The following is a 25,676-nucleotide window of genomic DNA, read 5'->3' as shown; positions in this document are numbered from 1 at the left end:
TAACCTCTGGTCAATAGAGCCTACCATCCTCCTAAGGTCAGTCTGTGAATGCTCAATACGTCCTAGGGCCTGACCTATACTCTGAAAATCCCAAACTGGGTCAGAGTCAACATGAGGGACGGAATGGGACATACGAGGTGGAGAGAAAGCCACCTCGGGCTGAGACTGGGGTGGTGGAACTGGTGGTGGAGCCTGCCCCCTAGCGTTGGCAACTAAAGCATCATAGGTGTAAGAAAGTTGCCCTAAGGGAAAGGCGGTCAAGTCTGGACTGGGAAGGGGAAAAATGGGCAAAGGTTGCTCGTTCCCAGTTCGTATACACCAAAAGGGTGTCTGCTCGCTATCCGGTCTAACCCACCCCACATCCTCAAAATACCTAGCAGTCATGTAGATATCTGGTCCGCAGTTGGTCAGCTGGTGGGGTCCGTCTACTACAAAACCGGCCTTTTTCACCGCTATTCGAGTGATAAGGCCACCTAAACGGATAGGGGACTTGGAAGTGGTGCTGGCTGTGGCATGCCGACTCAAGTGGTGAACTATAAACCTCCCTATGTTTAATTTCCCGAACCCGTATACATAGTGTCCTATGATGGCTAGTTCGTTGGTTTGAGCGTTATGAGGCTCGGCCCTACCTAGAAAACACAGACCCGCAAATCTTTGCCAGATTTTCGGGACAGGGTGGTGAATAGGTTTGGTACTAGCATGTTGGGGGTCGGGGGCAGGTAAACCAGTCAAAAAATAATATAAATCACCCATTTTATAGTCTGCATGCCACTGGTGAGATAATTCAGAATTTAATTCAAAAATTTTACAAAATTCAACAAAAGTTAAACTAATATTTCTATTATTTAACCTGAAAAATAAATTAGGCCCATTCCTACTACTAACAACATGAAAAGTGGACAGGAATTCACAGGTGAGTTCTCGGTATGTAGGATAATGCATGTCAACAAATTTTCTCATGCCAATATCATTCAAAAATCGTTTAACAAAATCAAACAAACCATATGATTCTAAGGTAGGGCGGTGTAACCACCGAGAAGGAATTACCTCACGACCGACCAAATGCTCTAATCGTTCCTTTTGTTCCCGGCTCACGATCCGGATCGTCGGCCAATACGGGAGCTGCAAGTCTGGGTCGTACTCCTCCCTCGAGCTGGAGCTCCTACCAAAAATGGATCTTGCCCTCTTTGAAGCCATGTAGAAAAAATGGGTCGAAAATTTATTGAATTAAAACTGAAAATTTTTTGTATGAGAGTGAAGAGGATGAAGAGAGGATCACGAATATGTAAAGAGTTTTGAATTTGGATTGGTAATGGAGGAGAATTCTTAGAGAGAAGTTAGAGAAAATTTGAGTTTTTAGAGAGAGAAAGTAATGGAGGAAAGAAGAAATGAAGAAAGAAAGAAGAAGAAGGGGCGGAATTCGCTCGCGCCCGGCCGGGCGGAGGGTTACCCGGTCGGGCGATCTGGGATATTTCTTGTCTGAGTCTCGCGCCCGGTCGGGCGGCCTTCGCCCGGTCGGGCGATCTTCAAGCTGATTTTCTTCTTGCTCTCGCGCCCGGTCGGGCGCCATTCGCCCGATCGGGCGATCTTTATGCCAAAAGTTTGCTCTTCTCGCGCCCGGTCGGGCGGGGCTTGCCCGATCGGGCGGACAATTAAGTCTGTAAACGTCAAGTTTCGCGCCCGATCGGGCGACTCTCGCCCGGTCGGGCGAAATTTCTTTATTTTTGAACCATGCTCTCGCGCCCGGTCGGGCGAGCTTCGCCCGATCGGGCCCGAGGCTAAATTGTCCAATCGATATGTTCTTCTTTTCTCCAAAATTTGGCTAACTCTTTCCTTCAAATCTGTACAAATACTCATAAAACTCATTAAATTCCCTCATCTCTCCTCTCATAAGAAAAAGAAAAGAAAACCTAGTCTAAAAAACATTAAAAATACGGGTTGCCTCCCGCAAAGCGCTGGTTTATCTAGGTCCCGCACGACCTTCTTACCAAGTACAATGTCTAGGACCCTTGGCCTAACGCTTGATCGGGTGGTTTCTCACCCGGTCTAGCGGTGTTTAGGCTACGATGCGGCTTCCTGACATACCCTGTGGGACGCCAAATCACCTTATCAGGAGGATCCTCCTTGACTTGGATTGGGGGATCTTCAATGCTACGCACTAAAAACCCTTCTTCGATCGAATGTTGCTTCAAATTGTCATTGCGTTCAACACTTGCAACTCGATCTGGCGGAACACTTACCGTAGGCTCGATTTGCACAACTTGCTCGATCGGTTCCACTTGTTCATCCTCGAAACCAAGACCAACATTGTAGAGTGCCCTTTCTATTGCATCGACTTCCTTCTGCCATTTTTCTATCTCATTTGAAAAGGATGCAACACAAGATACCGCCTCCAAGGGATCTTTTTCAAGAGCTTGGGGCTTGTTAGAATAATTTACAACCACATTAACACTGAAACATTTCTCCTCAATCATGGAGCTTTTGGGGGCATTATTCAGATTAAAAACAACTTTATCGTCCCCTACTGATAGTGTTAACTTACTACTTCTTACATCTATGACTGCTCCTGTAGTGTTAAGGAATGGTCTACCCAAAAAAATTGGGGTTTGTATATCCTCAGCCATATCAAGAACAACAAAATCTACAGGTATATAAAACTTACCTACTCTAACGGGGACATCCTCTAAAACACCTAGGGGGTATTTGAAAGAACGATCGGCCATTTGCAGAGTTATATTGGTAGCTTTTAATTTACCCATATTCAACTTAGAACACACGGATAATGGAATGACGCTAACACTAGCACCCAAATCACATAATGCATTATCAATAAAGAGATTTCCAATATGACAAGGGATAGAGAAACTACCCGGATCTTTTAATTTAGGTGGAGACTTATTTTGAAGTATGACACTACACTCTGCAGTGAAAGCTACTGTCTCTACCTCACTAATAGACCTTTTTCTCGTCAAAATTTCTTTCATAAATTTTGCATATGAGGGGATTTGTGTGATCAATTCAGTAAAGGGGACTGTTACCTTCAAATCTTTTACCACCTCCAGGAACTTACCAAACTGCTTATCCAAGTTTGTCTTCAATTGACGATTGGGGAAAGGAAGTTTGATGATTGGCTTTGGAGCATTCTTATCTTTGTCTGGAGTAGCCACCTTCTCTGGAGTTTTACCCTGCAATGTAGAATTAGATATGTTAGTATTATCTTTTAGCCCTGCAGGGCTATCAACTACATTGTTTGGTTTAATGGAATCAAGATTAGCATTATTTAATAAAATAGGTTCATCAACTCTGGGCATAGAGGGCCCTTCATAGTTTGAACCACTCCTTAGAGTAATTGCAAATGCTTGATCCGTAGGCCTAGTCGGTTGTGCCGGCAGGGCTCCCTGTTGGCGTGCTTGTAGAGTAGCGGAGAGTTGCGAAATTTGATTATCTACAATTTTATTATGCGCTAGAATTTGATCAATTGTCACATCCCTGCTCTCCATGTGCTTTTGCATATTGACCAACATTGCTCTAATTTCCCCCAAAGAAGGGTCGGAAGATGAGGGGGGTTGTTGTGGTTGGTTCTTCTGGCTAGCATTGGGATGATAATATTTCTGCTGCTGTTGCTGTGGCACCTGTGGTTCTTGTGGTGGTGGATTTTGAACATTAGTGCTCCGGTAGGAAAGGTATGGATGATTCCAATACCCAGGATTGTAAGTGTTGGAGTATGGGTTGTTCTGCCTATAAGCTTGGAAGGCATTAACTTGCTCCACGGAACTCCTGCAATCCTGCTCCCAATGACCTACAATACCACAATTTTCACAGAAAGCCTCATTAGAATTATTATTGATCGTAGAAACATTGGCTACATTAGCAGTACTCAGATTATCTAATTTTTGGCAAATAGAGGTCAGTTGAGCTTGCAAAAAGGATACTGAGTCGACACTATGTTTCCCTTTGTTCGCAAATCCTCTGGGATTCCCATATTGGGAATTTTGTATCGCCATATCTTCAATAACCTGACGTGCATCATCAACATTAAGATTCATAAATCTCCCACTAGCTGCAGAGTCTAAAATTATTCTAGAAGAATTTCCAATGCCGTTATAAAAGGCTTGGATTAACTGCCATTGGGCTAAATTATGGTGAGGGCATTCTCTTTGTAAGTCCTTGAACCTCTCCCAAGCCTCATATAAAGACTCATCGGCTTCTTGGGCAAAGTTCTGAATCGCACTTCGTAGTACTGCTGTTTTCTCCGCAGGATAATACTTGTTATAGAAATTCAAGACAAGAGTTTCCCAGTCAGTTTTACCAAGTGTAGTTCTATTTAAGTCGTTAAACCACAATTTAGCTTTTCCAGTTAAAGAGAATCGAAAGAGAATCTCCCTGATTTGGTCTTGAGTGACCCCGGCTTGCCTGATGGTGTTGCAATATTGACAATAGTCGGCAATGTGAAGATTTGGGTCTTTACCCTTGGCTCCACCGAATTGCTTCCTCTCTATCATCGTTATAAATTGAGGTTTAATCTCAAATTGAACTCCATCAAGAGCCGGAGTAGGGGTGAGATGTGGAAAATCCCTGAGCTTTGGTTGTGAATAATCACTAAGCTTCTTTGGAGCCGCCATCTCTGATTCTGCGTCTGATGCTGTCTCTGAATTGTTAGAATCAGTTGGAGGATCCAAAATTATTGTTAGTATCACCAGAATCCGCCAGGATTTGCTTGTAGAAGTTTTTCTGTCTAGGGAAGGAACGTTCGATCTCAGGATCGAAAGGGATGTAACCTGATCTGGAACACCTGGGCATAAACAAAAACTAGAAGCAAATATGAGATTTGTCTCAGAGAACTAACGCTCTCTGAGACAAAAAAAAAGGAAATAATCTAGACTACAAAAACAATCAGAAATAAAAATAAAACCGTTTCCCCGGCAACAGCGCTAAATTTTGACAGGGTAAAGTCGTATCCCCTAATCAAAAGTAATACCTAAATCACTAACTAAGGTAGATAGGGAAGTAGGGTCGATCTCCACAGGGAAACAAGTCTTTTTACTCCTAATTAATTATTATAATCTAAATTATTTAAGTAACCAATATTTATAATTAAGCAAGAAACTAAACTACTAAGGTTGAGAATAGGAAGAAAATAATATATGAAAGGATCTAGGGCATAGGTTCACTAATAAATAATATTCCAGGGTAAAATATAGTAATCAATCATTGACATTGCATAAATAACATGATTAACAGGCTCTCGCAATTTATTAATCAACATAGATCTAACAGGCTCTCGCAATTTACTAGATCTAAGTCCTTATTGAAAATAGCCTTTAATATCAAATTAACATCTGCTCGATTCATCTATTTAATATTGCTATACTTTTACAAGCCGCAATTGTAAAACATTAAAACAATCCAATAAGAAATCATCATGCAATACCAATAATCAATAATAGTCAATCATCAATGCATCAATTAACCAGATTGTAAAGGGCTCTCGCTACGTATTGCAATCACACAATTAATTTACCGGTATTAAATCTCATCTCTCGAATCTTGACTTAACCATTTATAAATTAACTTGCCTATTGAAGTTAGACCTAAACATTAATTCTCATCTCTCGATTCTTGAATCAATATTGTCAAACTCATGCATAAAAGATAGGCCTAATCTAGTCACAGAGCATTAAATCAATCAATAGGAAATTAATCTAGCATTGATAATCAACAACAATAATTTACCCCTTCATATTATTTATTAGATCCCCATAAACCCTAGAAATTAAACTACTCACACATATTAAAAACTAAACTAATCAAAGTAATAAAATAAATCATGGTGAGAGGAATAAAATAAATAACTAAGATTAAGGGAAGAGAAATCGTTACCAAAATAAATCTGGAATTAATGAAAGAATTAAGAACAAAGGTTTAGAGAGAGATTAAGAGAGAGAAAACTAAGTAGAGAGAGAAAGTCTCCGAAAGAAATTACTAAAATCGTATTACGGAGGAGTATTTATACTCCGTACAAAAATCCTAAACTAAAACAAATTAAAACGACACTAATCATCTCCTAAAAATACACGCGCCCGATCGGGCGAGGCACCGCCCGATCGGGCGCGCCTTTTTGACTCTAACACTAATCTCGCGCCCAGCCGGGCGCGTCATCGGGCGCCAGACTAAGCTTCTCCCGCCCGGCCGGGCGCGCCTCCGGGCGCCAGCCACTTTGGCCGGGCGGCTCATTTGGGCCACTATTTGGACTTCGATTGGGCTCCAATTCTTCGGGCCAATCTGGGTTTCCTCTTTGGGTCTTGAATACTCGGTCCAAATGCCCCGGTATCACCTATACCGAGCCCTTAATCACTGGTTCGATGGCTCTAACCGGCCCTGGGCTATAAACTCTGGTCGTGCTTCTCCAATGCTCGTGATTGCTCCAAAATATCTCGGGAAAATACTTCAAAAGTATAAATCCCTGAAAAAGTCAACCAAATCTACGAAAACACTGGAAAACACCAATTAGTAATAAAAGTGGCTCTAAAGAGCCAAAAACACTACTAATTATGACCAAGGGACGGGGGTAAAATAATATATAAAATGGACACATCAGAAACCCATCGGGTATAGATGGGTGTTCATACGAAAAAGAAATGAAAAGGACGAAATTGTAAGATACAAGGCTAGACTTGTAGCCCAAGGTTTCTCTCAAAGACCAGGAATCGACTATGAGGAAACATATTCACCTGTGGTAGATGACAAGACACTAAGATTCCTCATAAGTGTATTAGCATGCAAAGGACTACAAATGCGTTTGATGGATGTTGTGACTGCATACCTTTATGGGTCACTTGATACCGACATCTATATGAGAGTCCCCAAAGGACTTGAACTACTTGAACCTTTGAGGTCACAACCTCGAAAGCTACATTCCATAAAATTGAAAAAACCACTATACGGTTTAAAGCAATATGGGAGGATGTGGTTTAATCGTTTAAGTGAGTACCTACTCAAAGGAGGGTATAAGAACGACCAATTTTGTCCATGTGTATTCATCAAAAGGTCCGAAAATGGTTTTGTCATAATAGCAGTGCATGTTGATGATTTAAACATCATCGGAACACATAAGGAAATTGAAGAAACCTCTAAATGTATGATGAAAGAATTTGAAATGAAGGACCTTGGAAGAACAAAATTTTGTCTCGGATTACAAATTGAACATTTGAAAGATGGTATCTTAATTCATCAATCCAATTATGCCGAGAAAGTATTAAAAAGATTCTATATGGACAAAGCACACCCATTGAATTCACCAATGATTCTTCGTGCTCTAAACATCAAAGATGATCGACAAGAAGGTGAAGTTGTACTTGGTCTAGAGGTGCCATACCTAAGTGCAATAGGAGCTTTGATGTACCTGGCTATCAACACTAGGCCAGACATTGCATTTTCGGTGAACTTATTAACAAGGTATAGCTCTGAACCTACAAGCAGACACTGGAATGGAGTGAAGCACCTACTTCGCTTTATACGTGGAACAATTGATTTAGGGATCTTCTATCCAAGAAATGGAAATACTATTCTCGTGGGATATGCTGATGCAGGTTACCTATCAGATCCAGTAAAATCGAAATCACAAACTGGTTATCTTTTCAGCTATGGCAATACGACAATCTCTTGGAAGTCAACCAAGCAGACATTAACAACAACTTCATCAAACCAAGCTGAATTGATTTCCCTTTATGAATCTGGTAGGGAATGTATATGGTTACGATATGTAACCCAACATATACTAAAAGAAAGCGGCATCAAAACAGTCGAAGAAGACTCAACTACAATATTTGAAGACAACACTACTTGCATCTCACAAATTAAAGGAGGCTACATCAAAGGTGATAGAACAAAACACATCGACCCCAAGTTCTTTTCTATTCATGACTTGGAAAAGGAAGGCAAGATCGATGTCAAGCAGATCCAGTCATGCAACAACTTAGCCGATCTATTCACGAAGGCATTACCACCTAGCAAATTTCAAGAACTCGTGCATATGACCGGCATGCGTCGTTGTAGGGAATATTTCAAGCATTATCCCTAGCTTGAACCCCAGTGATCATACACTTAAGTACGGTGGAGTCCAAAGGGAAATAAGATAGAACAAAAGAGTCGCCAACAAGTTTTAGGAACTTGTAAACCGTTCACAGGGTGAAGGTTACACCCCTTAACGATCCAGGAGATTGTCAACTCCAATAGGTCTGGAACCATGACTGGTAGTTCGGGGATGAAGGTACAAATCCAACCTAAAAAGAGATTGAACCTGCCCTAATAATAGGCCTTTACTTTATTCTGATCGTATTCATGTGCGCTTCCTGACTAACATGGAATCAATAGGATTAACCCTAAACCTGTTTATCTATGTTGGTTGAATATTAATGCACAAATAAACTATTATTGGCGATCACTTGAATTATAATCATATTAACCCTAAACAAGATTATTAATTATCTTATTAAGCGTGATTACAAGAACCAATTCCCTTTAAACATGCATAAAAGGTGTGATCAAGCAATAAATATCAAGCAACATAATAACAATAACAATAACAATTATTATAACAATTATAAAAATAATCATGTTAAAGCATAATAATAGCAAGATCCTATGCATGATACTAACAAGATTAATAACAAACCCTAGCATGTCACTAAACATCAAATATCAAAGCTTTGACCCTAACATGCTATTAAGAAGAAAATAGGAAGCATCGCAGGAATCATAATTGTCATATTTGATATTAGAAATTATAGTTGTTACCCTAAACATGATACTAGGAAGATCAAAACGCCCTAACATGACACTAGGAATCATAATAACAACATAGACATGATTTCTATATCATAATAACAATAAAATCAATTAAAGCACTTACTTGGATGCCTCGTACCTCTTTTAATAACAAAATACACACGTTAGTAACTTCAAGGAAAATAATAAAACAACAATTAAATTAAATAATTAAAATAGAGATTTGGGACCAAACCCTCAGAAATTAAAACCTTTCACGTCTAGGGCGAAGGCAACTTCGAATTATGCTAGGTGTGTCTAGATCTTGTGAATGAAGAATTTTGTATGTAAAAAGGTTGGTTTAGAAAAAGAGAGAGAATAAGTTTTAGCTTAGAGAGAGGAGAGACTTAGAAAACTAGAGAGTTGATGATTGTTGATGATGAAAAACGGAGGTTTTAGGAGGCTATTTATAGAGAAAATCAGCCAAACGGATAGAAAAACAAATCAGAGTTTCGACGAGGATAAAACAGGTTAGCGCCAGACGCTAAACTTTAGCTCCAGGCGCTAAGGCTAGCGCTAGACGCCAAGCGCTAGAAATTATTTTCACGCGTTTTCTTAATTCTGATAAAATTTAGCCGTACAGAAGGGCAAAATCGTATTTTCCTTAAAAACACTCTTTTATTCTGATTAAAACTCTAAAAAGTAAACCAAAGTCAATTCATCAATGCTAACTGAATTAGGAATGAAAAGAACCTTCTAGAAGAATCTAGAAGACTAAAATCAATTCTAATTGCATTAGGAATGATAAATCCATATTAGGCTCTCCTCTAGATCACTGGGCCGCATATAAGTATCAAACCGGACCCAGTTTAGTAATTTGGCCATAACTTCCTCATTATTCATCGGAATTGGGCTTAATATCGTTGGAATGCTCTTTTCAAGCCCCATCCAACTACACCATTATTGGACCCTTGCTATGGACCAAACCAAACTGGATTGACTGTTTTCTTAAAATAGGTTTTAAAAAACAGAGAGGAGAAACGAAATTAAAACTATCCGCAACACTAGACTTTCCACACTTTCACTTCATTCGATTATGATTCGACGCGAAAAGTAATCATCACCGGGTTTGGTTTTGGGGAGACACAAATGGGTGTCTACAGTCGTCTTTGTGGTCTTTGCTAACTTAGGGGGGAGCCCTATATGTGCTGTACACTTTTTCCTTCGTCCAAGTTTTTACCCCACAGGATTTTTCTTGGCAAGGTTTTAATGAGACAGATAAACATATAGGTACAATATCGGTAATATTTATTTTTACATACATGTAAATTTTAGATAGGAGTCATCCTATAGAAATTTGTTCAAGGGGGAGTGTTGTAATACGCACCGTATTGCGTAATATGAACGGATTAAGAATACCGCCAAACATCACCGTTTAGTTTCACATGCAAAAGTAAATATCGCCGCTCAGAACCTCATGCTCGATTAGACATTTCACTGCGTATTTAACATATTGAGTAAACACTGTTTATGCAAGGGTACTATAAATCCCCGCATAATCTAAAGGAAATATACACAACAATTATCGGAGTATCTAAAAGCTTTCTTTTGATCTCTTTGAAATCCTTTGCGGTAAGATATTGGATTTTTTTTAAAAGGAATAAGTTACCAGATAATTCAAATAAATAGAAAAAGGGAAAAGAAATAAAAAAAATAAATAAATAAAATTGAAATACTACGTATAAAAAAAAAAAACAATCCTCTATTGTTTATCTTCTCCACTGAATTCCTAATCCTTGACCATCCCCTGGCCTTGTCAATTAGCAACACTAGAGCTAGAAGCTTTCCCTCACTGCCCCACCGCACCCCTTCAACCTCAACCAACAGCCCACACACCGCAACTCTGCAGCCTGCACCACCGCCACATCTTCCCGGTGACTCGCCTGCATTCCGCCGGAGCCCGGAGTCCTGCACATTTCTTCTTCGTCAGTCATTTCTCCTCTTTATTTGTTTGTTTAATTTTTTCAAATTAGTGGTACTTGCTGATTTGGTTTATTGGTTTTCATGTATTATTCACAAATTGAATAATTTAATGTGAATTGTCAAGTTACTCACTTAAAATTTTACTTGGTTTTTTAATTGATAATTACAATTTCATTTTGTCACATTTGTGTTTACTTGGGATTATTGTGAATGTTGTATGCATTATCTCATTTGCCCAACCTCATCTCACACCTCCACAATTGCTTTTGGTGAATGAAAATTTGAATTGGCACCCAGAGATTTCAATTATCTATTTATTACCCTGTTCGAACTGAATGTTGCTTTACTTTTAGGACAAAATGCGATAATCTTTCAACTAATGATCCATGGAGTGTGTATATCACTAGAAGAAAGGGAATTCAGGTTCATTTGGCGAATTTAGTCATGGAATTTATAATTTTCAACTAACATTACTGCAGGGGGTTGGGGCGCCGGGGGGGGGGGGGGGGGTGTTGCTTTTGGATGTATAGTGAAGTGTACTAAACCATACAATTGGTGTTTTGGAGGGGAGAATTTTCAGGTGCTTGTTGTACCACACTTATACTGTTGGTTAGGATAAGGAAGGGAAAATTTGCTGACATTAATTACAGACACTTGCTACATTTTTTGCTGAGAAATATAATGTTGAAAATTCGAACTTATGTATTGAATATTTAATTAAATATATGATCAATTTGTTTTTGTAAGATTCTGAACCCACAAATTGGAATTCCTGGATATGCCACTGAAGCGCACTCAACGTACTCATTGAATCTAATACTTGTATCCCCCATTTATCATATCAATTTCACAATCTAGGGTTTAATCTAATTTAATTGTTAGTGCATTAAGTGTAGGGCTCGAAATCTCAACTATTGGTTCTAAATTCTAAAATAACCAACTATTATTTTACCAGAAAAGAAAATTATGAGCCTAATTGATTATTGAATCAAATATCCCTAAAATTATGTGATTTTTCGAGATAATTGAATCAAGTTTGGTTGCTAATGTATTGCACAACCCTTTAATGTTAGGATTCAACTATGAAATTACACCTCTTTATGTATTGCGCCTCCTGCCTAGCTCAGGGGACAGGTCTTAGAGTCTGTTGGATTTTAGCTTCCTTACCATATTATTGTTTCAATGTAACAGATGGTTTGTCCAGTGAATTGTCATTACAATTGTTTTATAAGAGACGGTAGATGGACCTGTTATGATGCAATCTCGAGGGTGAAACCTCGATTTCCTTTGTCAAATAATGTACATGAAAGACATTATGGGGTGACTTTGGCAAGATTTTACAAGACAAGGCTTAACCCTCATTTACAAGGTTCATTAATTCAGGAACAACACCTTCCTGTCCAGTCTTCAGTAACTGCTTTTTTTAAAGGTATTACGGGTGTGTTTGTATTTGGACATGTGAAATTTCTTCTTTAAGTAAGCTTCTTAACACTTAATGCTTTCAGCGCTTTGACAGATAAAGAAGACATTGTGGAATACTTTGACAGTGATTCCTTACGAGAAAAGCCCTTTTTAGATGATCTTATAGTTACCAATGGATACTATATTCGAAGTGAAGACTCGGATAGTCTTAATGATGAAGAGACCAACTTTACTGAAAGGAATCAACCTTTGGAGGAGCCCTGGTTCATGCGGCCATGTACTATCTCTCAATATGCGGAAAAAGACTTCAATGCTCATATTGATTCCTTTGATCGAGAAGGAACTTTGAAAAACTTTCCAAATGATCATGTTATGTCACAGTCATCGTCTAATAATTTCAGATACGGAGGTGAGCACTTCATTGAAAGTGAAAAAATGTATCATCAAGTTGATGGTGACTTCAGTTCTACCTGGTCTTTCTCTGAGAGGGACCATCCTGTTGAGGATCCTTGGCTCCTATATCCAATTCCCGATTTTTCAGAAACTAGTGTCATCCCAGTTGCTGAAACTCCCATCATTGAGGAGCCTACTGAAGATGAGGCACGTCTTCAAGAACTGCAGGAACAACACCAAATTATTTCAGAAAAGCTGCTTTCTGGAACAGAAAGTAATCTGCTTCCACCAGTGGGTTTAGTTTCTACTGAGATATTAATCAACTGCTCTATCTGTACCATGCAAAGGATAGCTGTACTTGAAGATGGAAATCTAGTTGAGTTGTTATTAGAACCTGTCAAAAGTAATGTGCAATGTGATAGTGTTTACCTGGGGGTAATTACAAAACTTGTTCCTCATATGGGTGGTGCATTTGTAAATATAGGGAGTTCCAGACCCTCTCTTATGGACATTAAGCATTATAAGGAACCTTTTATATTTCCACTCTTTGATACTTCAAAGGAAAATGATGTGACTTGCCCTCCATCATCCGTGCTTGAGAAGAACTTAGACATCAGTCATTTTAAACAAGCATTTTTGGAAGAAGATGATGAACTTGCTGATGATGATGTGGAGGTTGATTTTGAGGATGAAGAATTTGAGGGACATGTGAATGAAGATACTATGGATTTCGATGAAGTTCAAACGGGAAATCTTATTCAGGTTAACAGTAATGGAACTGGCTCAAATCTTGGGAACTTAGAATATCAGCTGGATGGGAATGGGAACCATTTAAAAATTCAAACTGATTCCCATCATCCTGTGGTGAAAAAACATAGGAGCACCAATGACATCCACAGTGCAGAAGAAATGTGGGCTAATGTTCGCAAAGGCACTAAGATACTTGTGCAAGTTGTAAAAGAGGGGTTGGGTAAAAAAGGTCCGACATTGACTGCTTATCCAAAGCTTAGGAGCAGATTCTGGGTAAGAATTGCAAAAGATACATTTTAAACCCAAGGTTTCTCTTTGTTGTTGTATTTTCGTTTTCAATATCAACCATCAAGTGGTTAAGGTGGATAAATGCATAAAATTTTGTGCTCTTTTTGAAAATTTTGGAACTTCTTTCCTTTCACTATTAGGTATTGATCACCCGGTGCAAGAGTATTGGAGTATCAAAGAAAATTTCTGGGGTCGAACGCACACGCTTGAGAGTCATAGCAAAATCTTTGCAGCCTCCCGGTTTTGGTGTGACCATCCGAACTGTTGCTGCTGGTCATTCTGTAGAAGAATTACGAAAGGACTTGGAAGGGTTGCTTGCAACATGGAGAAATATTGTTGAACATGCAAAATCTGCAGCACTTGCAGCAGATGAAGGTGTTGAAGGTGCTGTACCTGTTATTTTGCACCAAGCAATGGGGCAGACACTATCTGTTGTCCAGGATTATTTTAATGAGAAGGTTTTCTGCCTTTGATACAATTTCCCTATAATTTTACCTTTTATGTTTGTTTATAGACATTTTGAAATGTTTTTCTGGTAGTCCAATTCCTAGTATTTAAATGAACTTGTATGCTGCAAAGAGTTATTTCATAATCAAATGTTACATGCCTTATAGTCTTATCTTTTTTATTCTATTCAGGTTAAGAGAATGGTAGTAGACTCCCCAAGGACATACCATGAGGTATGAAACTCACTCTTCGAATTTATTTTAGTTGCCCCTTTACTTATGTTTTAGTTGTTGTGGTTATATTACACCCCAGTCCAAAGGTGTGGATGGACAGCTCTAAATTTTAAATTAGATAGCCCTATTAAATGGAAGATTTTCATATGTTTTCGACTGTATATGTTACCTGGATGTAGACCATGTAGTTGCTATAGCAGTTTAGTAGATGTAGTTGATATCTCTCTATTTTCTTTGGGCAATAGAATTTGTATTTGATCTGAGGTTAGGTCAATCATTAATCATTCATCTTATCTTTCCAAGCTTTTGATCATCTACCATCCAGATGAATAGAAATAAAATGTGTTTGTGAACACTGGTTCTTACAGAATGCATAATTAATTGAGGCTTATTGACTTCCTCGTTCGATTCTTCAGGTAAAGATGAAGAGGTGTTTTAAGCTGTTCTGAAACAACTTATTTGCCTAATATATTGTAGAAATAAGTTCTTGATCATCATTGTTGTAATATGTTATTCATGCATCTTGATAATCTAAACAAGTTAAGATTTCATGTCGGACTTTGTTCTTATTTGATGTTATTTTCAGGTGACCAATTATCTGCAGGATATTGCTCCGGAGCTCTGTGATAGAGTCGAGCTACACAGGAAAAATGTTCCTTTGTTTGATGAATTCAACATTGAAGAGGAGATCAATAATATTCTTAATAAAAGGTGAGGATGCCAAGAGTCAATTTTCCAAAGGTGTGGTATGTTGTAATTTTTGTGTTTATTTACATCTAATTGTTGGACTTGATCTTACTCCTCCATGTGTGTTTTTTAGAATGCTTATATTGGTAGGTTCAATCTGAACTACCATTTTACTGTTATTGTTTTGTTAGGGTTAACTGCAAGTAGGGGGATTTTGAATTGGTTTTGTTGCCATTGTTATGTGCTTATGCCCTTGGTTTATGTCAAAATAATTTGATAGCATTGTCATCAACAAATTAGGAAATTTATCATAGAATTTATAAAAATCTTTATTGGGCATTATGGAGTAGAGATGTAGAAAGAAAGGAGGAATGAGAGAATGATGACCAAAATTCAGAAGGGTCTTGGTGAAGACCAAATTAAATTCTGATCATCTCTGCAATTTCTCTGTATGTTCCCCATCTAAATGAGTGGTTGATATTTCGTTGTTGTTGTTGTTTGACGAGAAGAATAATATCATTAATAATTAGCCGTACGACATCTACAATAAGAATATAGATCTATAAACCACATATTCAAAGAAAGAACATATATTTTAAATATCGAATAACATTTTTTTTGCATTCTTGGCACACTTCATACTCCACCAATTCAAGCTTGACGCAAGCAGTGAAACTTTGAAATCCTTGCATCTTCCAAGTAGAGACCTTCTCAATTTAGACTAATGTTCTAATCGAGGAGTTGTTGACAAGACCTTAGCCCATATGAATCCAAATCACCTCCTACTAGGACCAAAAAAAAAAAAAAAAAAAAAAAAAACGTGGATGAGAATAATAAACCCAAAAAATTGGGAAGAAAACTCTCACGGATGGAGAAAACATATCAACAACTAAAAAGAGAAAAAAAACTTAATTGTTATAAAGAAAAAGGGTTGGAGATAGTATAATTTTTGAAGAAAAAGAGAATAGGAGGAGAGCAGCAATATATGGAATAATTCTACGAGTGGTTGATGCTGAATTGCTGAGAATCCTCCAAGTAGAAAATTTCCGAGTGATTGAAGAAAGAAGGTATAATTAATCTTTTTAATTTCCGATTAGTAATTCATAGTTTCATACACCTGAAAATAGTATAGTGTACCCGGGTGCACCATGGTGCACCCGGAAAGAACATTAGACATATTTTAAAGAACATGGGCAAAAAAAAGAACATGTTAGTGTTAGAAAAAGAACATACCTATGTTTGACAAAAGAACATGTTTGTGTTTGACAAGAACATGACATTACAAAGAACATAAAGTCTTTACAAAAAGAACATGTTATATTTCATGGTTATTTAGGTGTTGAACGTGTTTGAAAAAGAACATTATATTTGACAAAAAAGAACATGTTCGTGTTTGACAAAGATGTAGGTGATCATTGGGTGGGCCAGGCCAAGGTTAAAAAATCAACTCACTTCTCGGGTCGGGCCAAATTTGGGCCGAAGTTTTTGTGCCCAAAATTGTCCGGCCATGCGGGCTTTTCGGGTCGAGTAAAAAAATCAACTAAAATGCATAAAACGCATTCCCAAACCCGCCCAATAAATTAAATTTAAGGGCCGGGTCCGACCCGATTTTGGGGGCCGGGCGAAAAAATTCTGCCCAAAACCCGTCCAAAACCGGGTCGGGCCATTCTAACTTTGATCACCTCTAGCCAAAGAACATAAAGTCTTTACAAAAAGAACATGATAATACATTAAAGAACATGTTCTTTTTTCTGGTTATTCGAGTGATTGATTTTTTTTTTTTTTAATGTACATACATTAAAGAATATATTGTATAATATAAAGAATATTGTATAATATAAAGAACATATAGTTCAAACTCAAAGAACATAATCATCAAACTTAAAGAACATATTATGCTCATGTTCTTTATAAATATATATAATGTTCTTTTTTTGCCCATGTTCTTTTAAATATACCTTATGTTCTTTTCGGGTGCACCATGTGCATGGTGCACCCGGGTGCACCAACCATTTATTATCATACACTAGCTTACATATATTCTCAGACAACTCTGGAAGTCTGTTATGTGATGTGATTGATTTGTGTGTTCTTGTTGTCATAGGAAATTGCATGAGTTATTTATAGAGAATTAATACATATGTTAAAAAAAGCAGACAATTGTGTCAGGAAAGTCCATTAGTTGTGAACAATAAATGCCTCTAAGTCAAACTGTTTGCTCCTAATAAATTTTGTATGTGATATTGTGCTGGGTCCCAAATTTGTGCATAACAATCAGTAAGGAAAGTGCTTTAAATTGTGCTGATTGCATCTTGTTGACAGGGTCGCTCTTCCAAATGGAGGATCTTTGGTAATCGAACAAACTGAAGCTTTAGTCTCTATTGATGTGAATGGAGGACATGGGATGTTTGGTCAAGGGGCTTCACAAGAGAAAGCTATTGTTGATGTCAACCTTGCTGCCGCAAAACAAGTGCGTGACACTCTACTTTTGTGCTGATAAGTTTACTCGCTGGTGCTTTATGCTTGAAAAGGAAATATTGCGTTTTTGGTTAAATGAAATTAAATGAAACCAAATTTATATTACGAATTGCATGGCCTTGTTGGGCAATTACTCCCTCCAAACCCGAAAGAAGGTTACGTTTGGTGGGTTTACAAGGTTAATAAAGAAAATAAGATGGTGGAAAACAATGATTAGATATCACACTCATCAAGTATTAAGGCATTAAATGAACATTGCAAATAGGAATATTTGCACTAGGAGTAGGTAAATATTTATGTAAATAAGAACAGTTACATTGGAAGTATGTAAATATTTTGATAAATGGTGTAGTTTCATGGAAAATATGTATGTATGGAGGAAATGTGTAAAAAAAAATAATTATGTTAATGTTAAGTAATAATTGAAACGTAACCATTAAAGGAGAAGGTCAAAAAAGGCAAACGTAACCTTTTATGAGGAACGAAGGGTTTTTAGATGTTTTTAAAAGTGTTTGGTAAATAATTGGGTAGTAATTAGTTGTTTTAGAGTATAAAACAACTAAAAAAACTAAAAGCTCTTTAAAAAAATCTTCATATGAGATTTTAAAAAAAGAGCTTTTTGGGTCAAGCTCTTAAAAAAGTTTTTAACTGAACACCCTAAGAGCAACTCCAATAGTTATAACTAGGGACTTGCTTGTAATTTTAATAATTCCCTAGCTACAAGCTTGACCATTGGAGCTAGAAAACTCAATTAGTTTGGCTAAGCAAATTAGCTTTGCCAAGCTAATTTGCTTGGAAATTAAACTTGACAAAATAAAATGCTCAGTGCACCAATTAAGCTCTTTCCATATATTTTCTATTCAACAACTACTACTAAGCTAATAGCCAGCCATTAGAGCAATAAGTAGCTAAAATGATAATTAGCTTAAAAGCTTATGTGACATGACAAGCTAATTGTCAAATTATCTTTCCATTAGAGTTGCTCTAAGAGCTTTCGGAAATGGTCAAATATCTCTTTTTGTTCCAAAAGCTCTTTTTGTTCCAAAAGGTTACTAACCAAACACCCTCCTATGTAAATTCTAAATTTCTTATACATCAATGTGTTTAGTAGACCTGTTATTGGCAGGGTGGGGCGGGTCAAAGAGGGTCATATTTTACAAGGTCAATAATGGGTCTGGCCAATGCCAATCGTGGGTCAATAGCGGGTCGATAATAGGCGGGCCAACAAAATAACAGTTAAAATAAATATTGAACAAAGCCATTATTAAGTATATTTGAATACAAATTTATCTATGTAATTATTTTCATATCATCTATATTATTTGTCTGTTAAATTGGAAAAACATTTTGGCCCTATATTGCCCGTACGCAATAGGGTCTTGTCCATTTAAGGCTCTGTCCATTATAAACCCTTTAAGCTTGGCCCTAATTCTATTATCATTGGGCTACCCTACCCAATAACCAGGTCTAGTGATTAGCTAACTTTTCCTTATGTTGATTAAGTTTACAATATATACTTCAAGCCCTAAGGGCTTACCGTAAGCATAAGCATTAAATATGTTTCATGTATTTGTATTAGTTTAGAAATCTATGAAAAAATTACACGTCGACTGGTGTTTGTTTGATAATTCTTGTATCTTTCTTATTTTAACTTTTTTTTTTTGTTTATATATATTTTTATTCTTTTTTCTTTTAGCTTAAGGGCTGCATATATCTTCTTATTTTTATGCAACAGTTTTCTGTCTCCAGATGTTTCATTTCTATTTTTAAAGCTCTTGGAGTTTAAATGTTATTCATGTTTGCATAACTAAACTAGAATCAATGTTAATTCATCAATAGTGTTACAAAATACCTAAAAATATTCAATCATCTTCTTTTGTTTCATTGGTGAAAGGGATACTAGAATTAGTTTTCCTTTATCAATAGTGCTATAGATTACCTTCAGAGAATTAGTTACAGTACACTGTTAGACATGAAAACTGCATCATATTAAAATATTCAATCATCTTCCTTTGTTTCATCAGTGATAGGGAAGAGAACCACTTAGATGTAAAAATTACTATTCTTTGTAAGAATACTTCTAACAGCATTTTTTTTTTCCCTAGATTGCTAGGGAATTACGTCTCAGGGATATTGGTGGCATCATCGTGGTAGATTTTATTGATATGATGGATGATTGTGAGTAAACCTCTGCCATGATTCTTTCTCTTCATAAATTCCTGATGTGTGTTGTCATTTTGTAATTTTCTTGGCAATAGGATAAAGGTATGAAATTATGCAAACTTTAAGCAGATTTAGAATGCAGGGATGGATAAACATATTGTTTACTATATTCTTTGTTGATTAAGTCAACTTTCTTGATAGGCAATATCAAGTTATAAGCCTCAGTTCTTGAAAAGTATAATCATGTTGTCTTACACTTTTCCAACTGATTGTAATGAGATCAGCAGACAATGAGAATCCTACTTCTGTGGCAGCTCTTAGTCATCTATATCGCAATGCTTTTCACAAGAGGGGTGAAATAGTAGCAATCTTAATGGAACTTGTTTGTCTTCTGAAGGAACTCTTTCAGCTCTGAACTTAGGAGAGTCAAGATACTTTATTCCTGACACCAATTTACATAAATGATTAAATCATTGAGGTCCTCTGCCCTCTATTCCTTATTCTTTGAACTCTTGAAAATCAATTTTTTGTTGTTTTCATTACAACTTGTTGATCATCCCACTCCTAAATGCAGGGTAAACAAAATAGTAGTGTTTATTTTTATTATATAAATATGTTTGTCAACCTTTCATTTTAATTTTTTATTTTGTAAATTATTGATTGAGCTGTTAGTTAAACACCATTACTTTTGATTATTGTTCTTACTTTACTCTATAATGTAAAACACAAGTAAATTACACACATTGGTGATGTGTTTGCAAAATTTACAAATTTGAGCCTGGCGATATAATTACTTTTCAGTTCTGGTGGCCTGTTTTTTGCTCTGCTTATCCCTCCATTATAATAGTTAGACAAAATATCACCTCTCTGAATTCCTGGAAAACATTGTTCGACAATAAGACTTAATATAAAGGGAATCCTGTTTGAGAATCAGAACTTGCCAATATGTTTTTCTCTTGATTTTTTCTTTTTTTCTGGCTGATGCCTTCTTTCCAGCAAATAAAAGATTAGTTTATGAAGAAGTGAAGAAAGCAGTCGAGAGGGACCGCTCAATCGTTAAGGTTTCTGAATTGTCCAAGCATGGACTTATGGAGATTACCAGAAAGAGGGTATGTATTGAATGTTAATGCTTCATTCCTCATATATCCCTGATCCAAAAATGTGTTACGTTGGCTTTGTGTTAGGTTTAGCATAGGCTCTTTATCTTATTACTCCATTGTGTCTTGTTTTTTTTTAATTTTTTTTATTTATTTATTTATTTTTTTTTTTAATTTTTTTAATTTTTTAATTTTTTTTGTATATTTGACTTTTTGAATGAAACATTTTGTAAAATCTAAATGGAGTTATTTATTTAGGCTTGTCTAGGTAAATAGCTTTATAACATTGTCTTGTAGAATTTTATTCAAGGATCTTTTATCACAAAAACTTAGAACTACTTATTGTGTTGTAAATCACTGCCATAAAATTTGACCTTAAGTTGAATATCAGTTTGTCAATTAAGAGCAAGATGGTTACTATATTTAGTGGTCAATTTTAAGGTGTATACTGTATAGTGACTAGTGAAGGGTCTAATCAGGTACTTCAAGGTGTATACTGTAAGTGACTAGTGAAGGGTCTAATCAGGTATTTCAAGGTGTATACTGTATACTGAATTGTAGGGAAAAAAAAGTCATGAAGTCAATTGTTTACAAGAAATCTTTTTAGGAGGTTCTTTCTTTCCAAAAAGAAAAAAAAAAAAAAAAAAAAAGGGCTGTATATAAAGTAGGTGTTGATAGAGTTCCCACGATTTTTTTCTCGCTGGTAAACAACTGTTAAAAGTTTAATTAAAAAAGGTCAATGTGGTTGTGATCTTGTAAGATTGAGTGAAACAAAATTTATTATTTGTTCAATGAATGCAGCTCAAAATTCAGTCGCGAATGCTGTAGTTTATAAGTTACTTTATTATCTAACTGTTATATTCTTAACATAATTTAAACAGGTACGCCCTAGTGTGACATTTATGGTAAGTGAACCATGCACTTGCTGTCATGGTACTGGGAGAATTGAGGCTCTAGAAACTTCCTTCTCAAAGATTGAGCATGAAATATGCCGCTTGCTAGTAAGTAAAGCTTTTCCTTTAAGATTTCTTCCTTTGCTTCACCTGTATAGGCAAACATCCAAGTAGGTTTATTTGGCGTAGGATTCAAATCTGCGTTTTTCTTCATATAACTTGATACAAAGGATTGTTGAAGCCGTTAATTCACATCCTCATTAGTCTGTTCGGAGGAGAGGATAAACTTTAATTCCTTTCATCTACTTTCATTTGCAATATTTTCTTGTATCCATTTTAATCTAATTCGTTGCCTTTCTTTCTATCAGGCAACAGTGGGCCAGAAAGCTGATCCTGAGAACCCGAAGTCCTGGCCCAGATTGCTGTTGAGAGTTGATAGTTACATGTCCGACTATTTGACATCAGGGAAAAGGACAAGACTAGCAACTTTGAGTAGCTCTTTGAAAGTTTGGATTCTTTTAAAGGTATGGCTGATTTCCTATTATTTGGTCACACTGACTGTTGGAAATATAGATTTGTCATTGTCACCTGACTGTTTGCAGAGGAACTTGTTCAAATTTATAAATGCATATCAGGAAATAAATATCTTGAGCTGCAAATATACACATGTTTGAGATGAAACTTCATCAAATACATATACTTGATTTCTTTTTACTTGCAACAAACAATTTTGGCACGCAATTTAACAAAGATATTAGAATAGGTAATGGACTGAGTTTTCAGACTATGTAATTGAAAATTATCAAGTGAATAAATAAAGATAGAAGCTTGATACTTGATTAAAAATGGCCATAAGATAGTTTGAGGCTATTAATATCTAGTTTAGCAACTTGAGGTTTCTACTACTATGCCACATCCTATTTATAATTAAGCCCTTTTACAAGTTAACCTAACATCAATTATATTGGTCACTACTTTGCTCTATTTTCCCTCCAAATCTCTCCAATTTTGGAGGGATCATGCTTATTAAAAGAGAGGAAAAATGGATCTCCCCCTCTCCTTCCCCTTCCTCCTCCCAATTCTTTACCCAAACTAAATTGTTGTCCTCCATTTCTCTTCTCTTTTTTTCCTTCCATTTCCATCTGTCCTAACAAAGTGTTGGTGTTTCATTGATTATTTTTACCACATCTGCCATGTTGTCCACCTTTTCCCCTTGCTGCTGGCATGCTGCTGCTTGTCTCTTCCCCCTTTGTCTTGTATCTCAAGTTATTTACTCCTTCGAGTGTAGACCTATATTGGAGGTTTGGGTGTGGCCACCAGGTGCACCGAGTCCATCACAGTGAACGAACAAATTAACTAAATAAATATTACCACCAATAAACAGAAAGTTTTAAATTGTTGCGGTTTAATTTATCAAGTTTACTTTGTCCGTTTACCTTTTCTAATCTCTTCCTCAAATAGCATGCCAGAAGGGGTGTTGTAAGTAGAGGAAGTATTATTTTACAATATAATCTTAAAAACTATTGTAAACAACAATTCAGAGCTAAAGACATCCATGTCAAATTGTGAATTTGTGATGGCTGACTGACACAGTGCAGTGATCATAACGAAAAAAATCTGACACTTACCCTGCATAGCCATTATGTAGGAGGTTTTCCTATTAGGTTTCCATTTACTTAGCAATCAAGATTAGAGGCATGATCTCATCCTTGGTTATTATATCTGAACTTGGGGCAGCAATTTGCTCTATAGTCTCCTGATATTTCCTTTGATAAAACTACTTTTACCCCCCTACTTTATACATTTGACACCCTATTACTCACTTGCATGCAGTCTTCATACTTGATTTATTACCTTCTGTAATAAGGTTTCCTTCAGTCTGTCTCTAAACAATAAGCCACATATGATGGAAGGAAATTTAGAGATGACAATGAAGGAAAGCAGGACAGGAGTCTGTTTCTACACATCCTTCCCACCTAAATATTTCATGCCACCCCCTAACTGCTCCCCATGACAGGCACAAATCTAAACCATCAAATCCTGTGGTTACATACTCTCCATGAAGCAAATGTGTTCTGCAGCCAAGTTTAATATTCTACACTATAATAGAAAGCATGGAATGTCTAGCTTGAGGCTGCTTTTAATTAATGAGAATAATCAACTATTAGAGTCAGCTAAGTCTACTCTCTTAACTGAACCTAGTCACACCTATATCATGCATTGAATCAATAGGCGAATTGGGTTGAAAGCCCAAATATGTCATTCACAAATTACGTAGATCCAGGTAAAAGGTTGTTCTTGCACATTAATTTTATTAATGTAAAACCCAATAATTCTCCCATATCACTAGATTATAGGGAGAAGGTTAAGGAAAATTGATTAATAATTTGGTAATTAGATTAGGTGAAAGCTTGAAAGACATGATCGTATTCATAATAGTCATGGTGGAAATCACCAATTGCACGTTCAGGAGGTTGGTGCTCTCTGCCCAGCAATTTCTCCGTGTACTCTCATCAATGTTCAACTCACTAACTATATTTTTTCTTCCACAGCTACCGATAACATCATTATGATGATTCCACCTAAAGTGCCCCTCCCCTTAATACTAAAGCATAGTGTATGTATGTTCTTAACTATGTAGGTCATATGTTTGTGTTAGCGTAGATTCGAATTTTTCCCATTCTGTATGTTAATGAGTGAGCCAGGAAGTGCAGCAAAACACTAGCTATGACCCACCTCAACTAAACCAATGACTGACTGATTTAAAAATGAGTCCCATATCTCCAATTTATTCAATATGCTGCATATTCGTTGCTGTAGTTATCATCCATAAGTGATAAGTCCATGGATCTTGAAATATTTTACAGTTAACTTTATATGTTGTCCATAATTTTCACATCTTTGAACCTAAATTGAAATATACTTCGTATATGAAACTGGAATATAAATTTTTTCTGAGAGTTTATTTTTACTACTAGTATTTTTTTTTTTACATTACCAAGGATAAACTAGTTATACTACATATAATTTGTTCTTAATTTGATCATCTGATGCATGCATCACTTTACCAGGTAGCAAGAAACTTTGCGAGGGGTGCATTTGAGGTCCGACTACTTGCTGAGGAAAAGGGAATTACTAACCAGCAACAAGTTGGTGTGACCACTCAATCAGCTGAAGCTGCTACAATTATACCCACCAAGAGAACTAAGTTGTTCCCTGTGAAGAGATGGAAGGCAGGAAGAAAATTATGACCATGAATTTTTATCGAAGCTGTTCTCTGTTTAAAGGTGAAAGATGAGAAGGAATAAAAAGCCTAGAGAAATAACTTGAGATTAAAATAATATCCAATGAACATCAAAGAACATCAAATTTTGGTGAAAGAAGATTTTGCAAATGATGGGTAGCTATTGCAGGTGTGATGAACTCAAGTAGGCAAGACAAGTGAAAAAACTGAGGAAATTAAAACCTCTCCTGTTGTTTCACTTGTCTGCCCTTTCAGGCTTTATATGAGATTTTAGCCAACATATTTGAATTTGTAGCTTCGCGAAGATCAGAGCAGCCAATAATTCTTAAATAACTGCTACAAGTCCAAGCTAAAGCTTGATTTTGAGTTATGTACTGAAACCATGTAATAAACGGCATGTATAGAGTGGCTCACTGGTTGCCTTGATTTTGTTGTTTACGTGTAAATTAATGTAATTTTCGAACTAAAATAATAGTAAGGGTTTAGATTTTGGTCTAAAGAATATCTGGTTTTGTAGATGACTAATTTCGGCTTGCCTAAGAATTCTTTCATTAGTTTGTGACTTGCCTAAGTATGAACTGTAACATAATACTTCAGCTATTAGAAAGGTTACACCAAATCTAATGCGGAGTGAAGCTTTGTTTGTGCTTGAAATTGTTACTACTTCAAAAAATATGGGCTAACATGATATGTACACTTGCGATGACACATAACATATAAGAGTTTACCATAACCTCTTCATTGACATATTCACTTAATTGATTATACACACATATATCCTGTTTCATAGATACACTTATTAAGACTTGGATTATATCAACCAACTAACAAA

At 36.5% G+C, this 25,676-nt stretch overlaps 1 protein-coding gene and 1 non-coding gene across 3 annotated transcripts; both read left to right on the top strand.

Annotated features, from left to right (window-relative positions):
• Positions 1–4,134: 4,134 nt before the first annotated feature.
• On the top strand, positions 4,135–4,241 carry LOC145560946 (small nucleolar RNA R71). The gene has a single exon (XR_014093537.1). It is a non-coding gene; the product is annotated as a small nucleolar RNA R71 (small nucleolar RNA).
• Positions 4,242–10,599: 6,358 nt separating this feature from the next.
• LOC145558386 (ribonuclease E/G-like protein, chloroplastic) lies at positions 10,600–25,369 on the top strand. 2 transcript variants are annotated; one of them, XM_081619613.1, is made up of 12 exons: positions 10,600–10,751; positions 11,941–12,178; positions 12,266–13,587; positions 13,743–14,060; positions 14,241–14,282; positions 14,869–14,993; positions 17,292–17,439; positions 19,553–19,625; positions 20,607–20,719; positions 21,589–21,708; positions 21,969–22,124; positions 24,672–25,369. In XM_081619613.1, exons 2-12 carry the CDS (start codon positions 11,941–11,943, stop codon positions 24,849–24,851), a joined length of 2,835 nt encoding a protein of 944 aa, XP_081475739.1. In that variant the 5' UTR covers positions 10,600–10,751; the 3' UTR covers positions 24,852–25,369. The 2 variants fall into 2 exon arrangements, with proteins under 2 accessions (XP_081475739.1, XP_081475740.1); XM_081619614.1 differs by lacking the exon at positions 10,600–10,751 and having other exon boundaries at positions 12,046–12,178; positions 12,255–13,587.
• The last annotated feature ends 307 nt before the right edge of the window (positions 25,370–25,676 follow it).

This window comes from Chenopodium album, chromosome 9 (genome assembly GCF_948465745.1).
Source record: "Chenopodium album chromosome 9, dcCheAlbu1.1, whole genome shotgun sequence".
Taxonomy (NCBI): Eukaryota; Viridiplantae; Streptophyta; class Magnoliopsida; order Caryophyllales; family Amaranthaceae; genus Chenopodium; species Chenopodium album.
The sequence above is the reverse complement of the archived record's forward strand: the minus strand, read 5'-3'. Positions and strand labels throughout refer to the sequence as shown.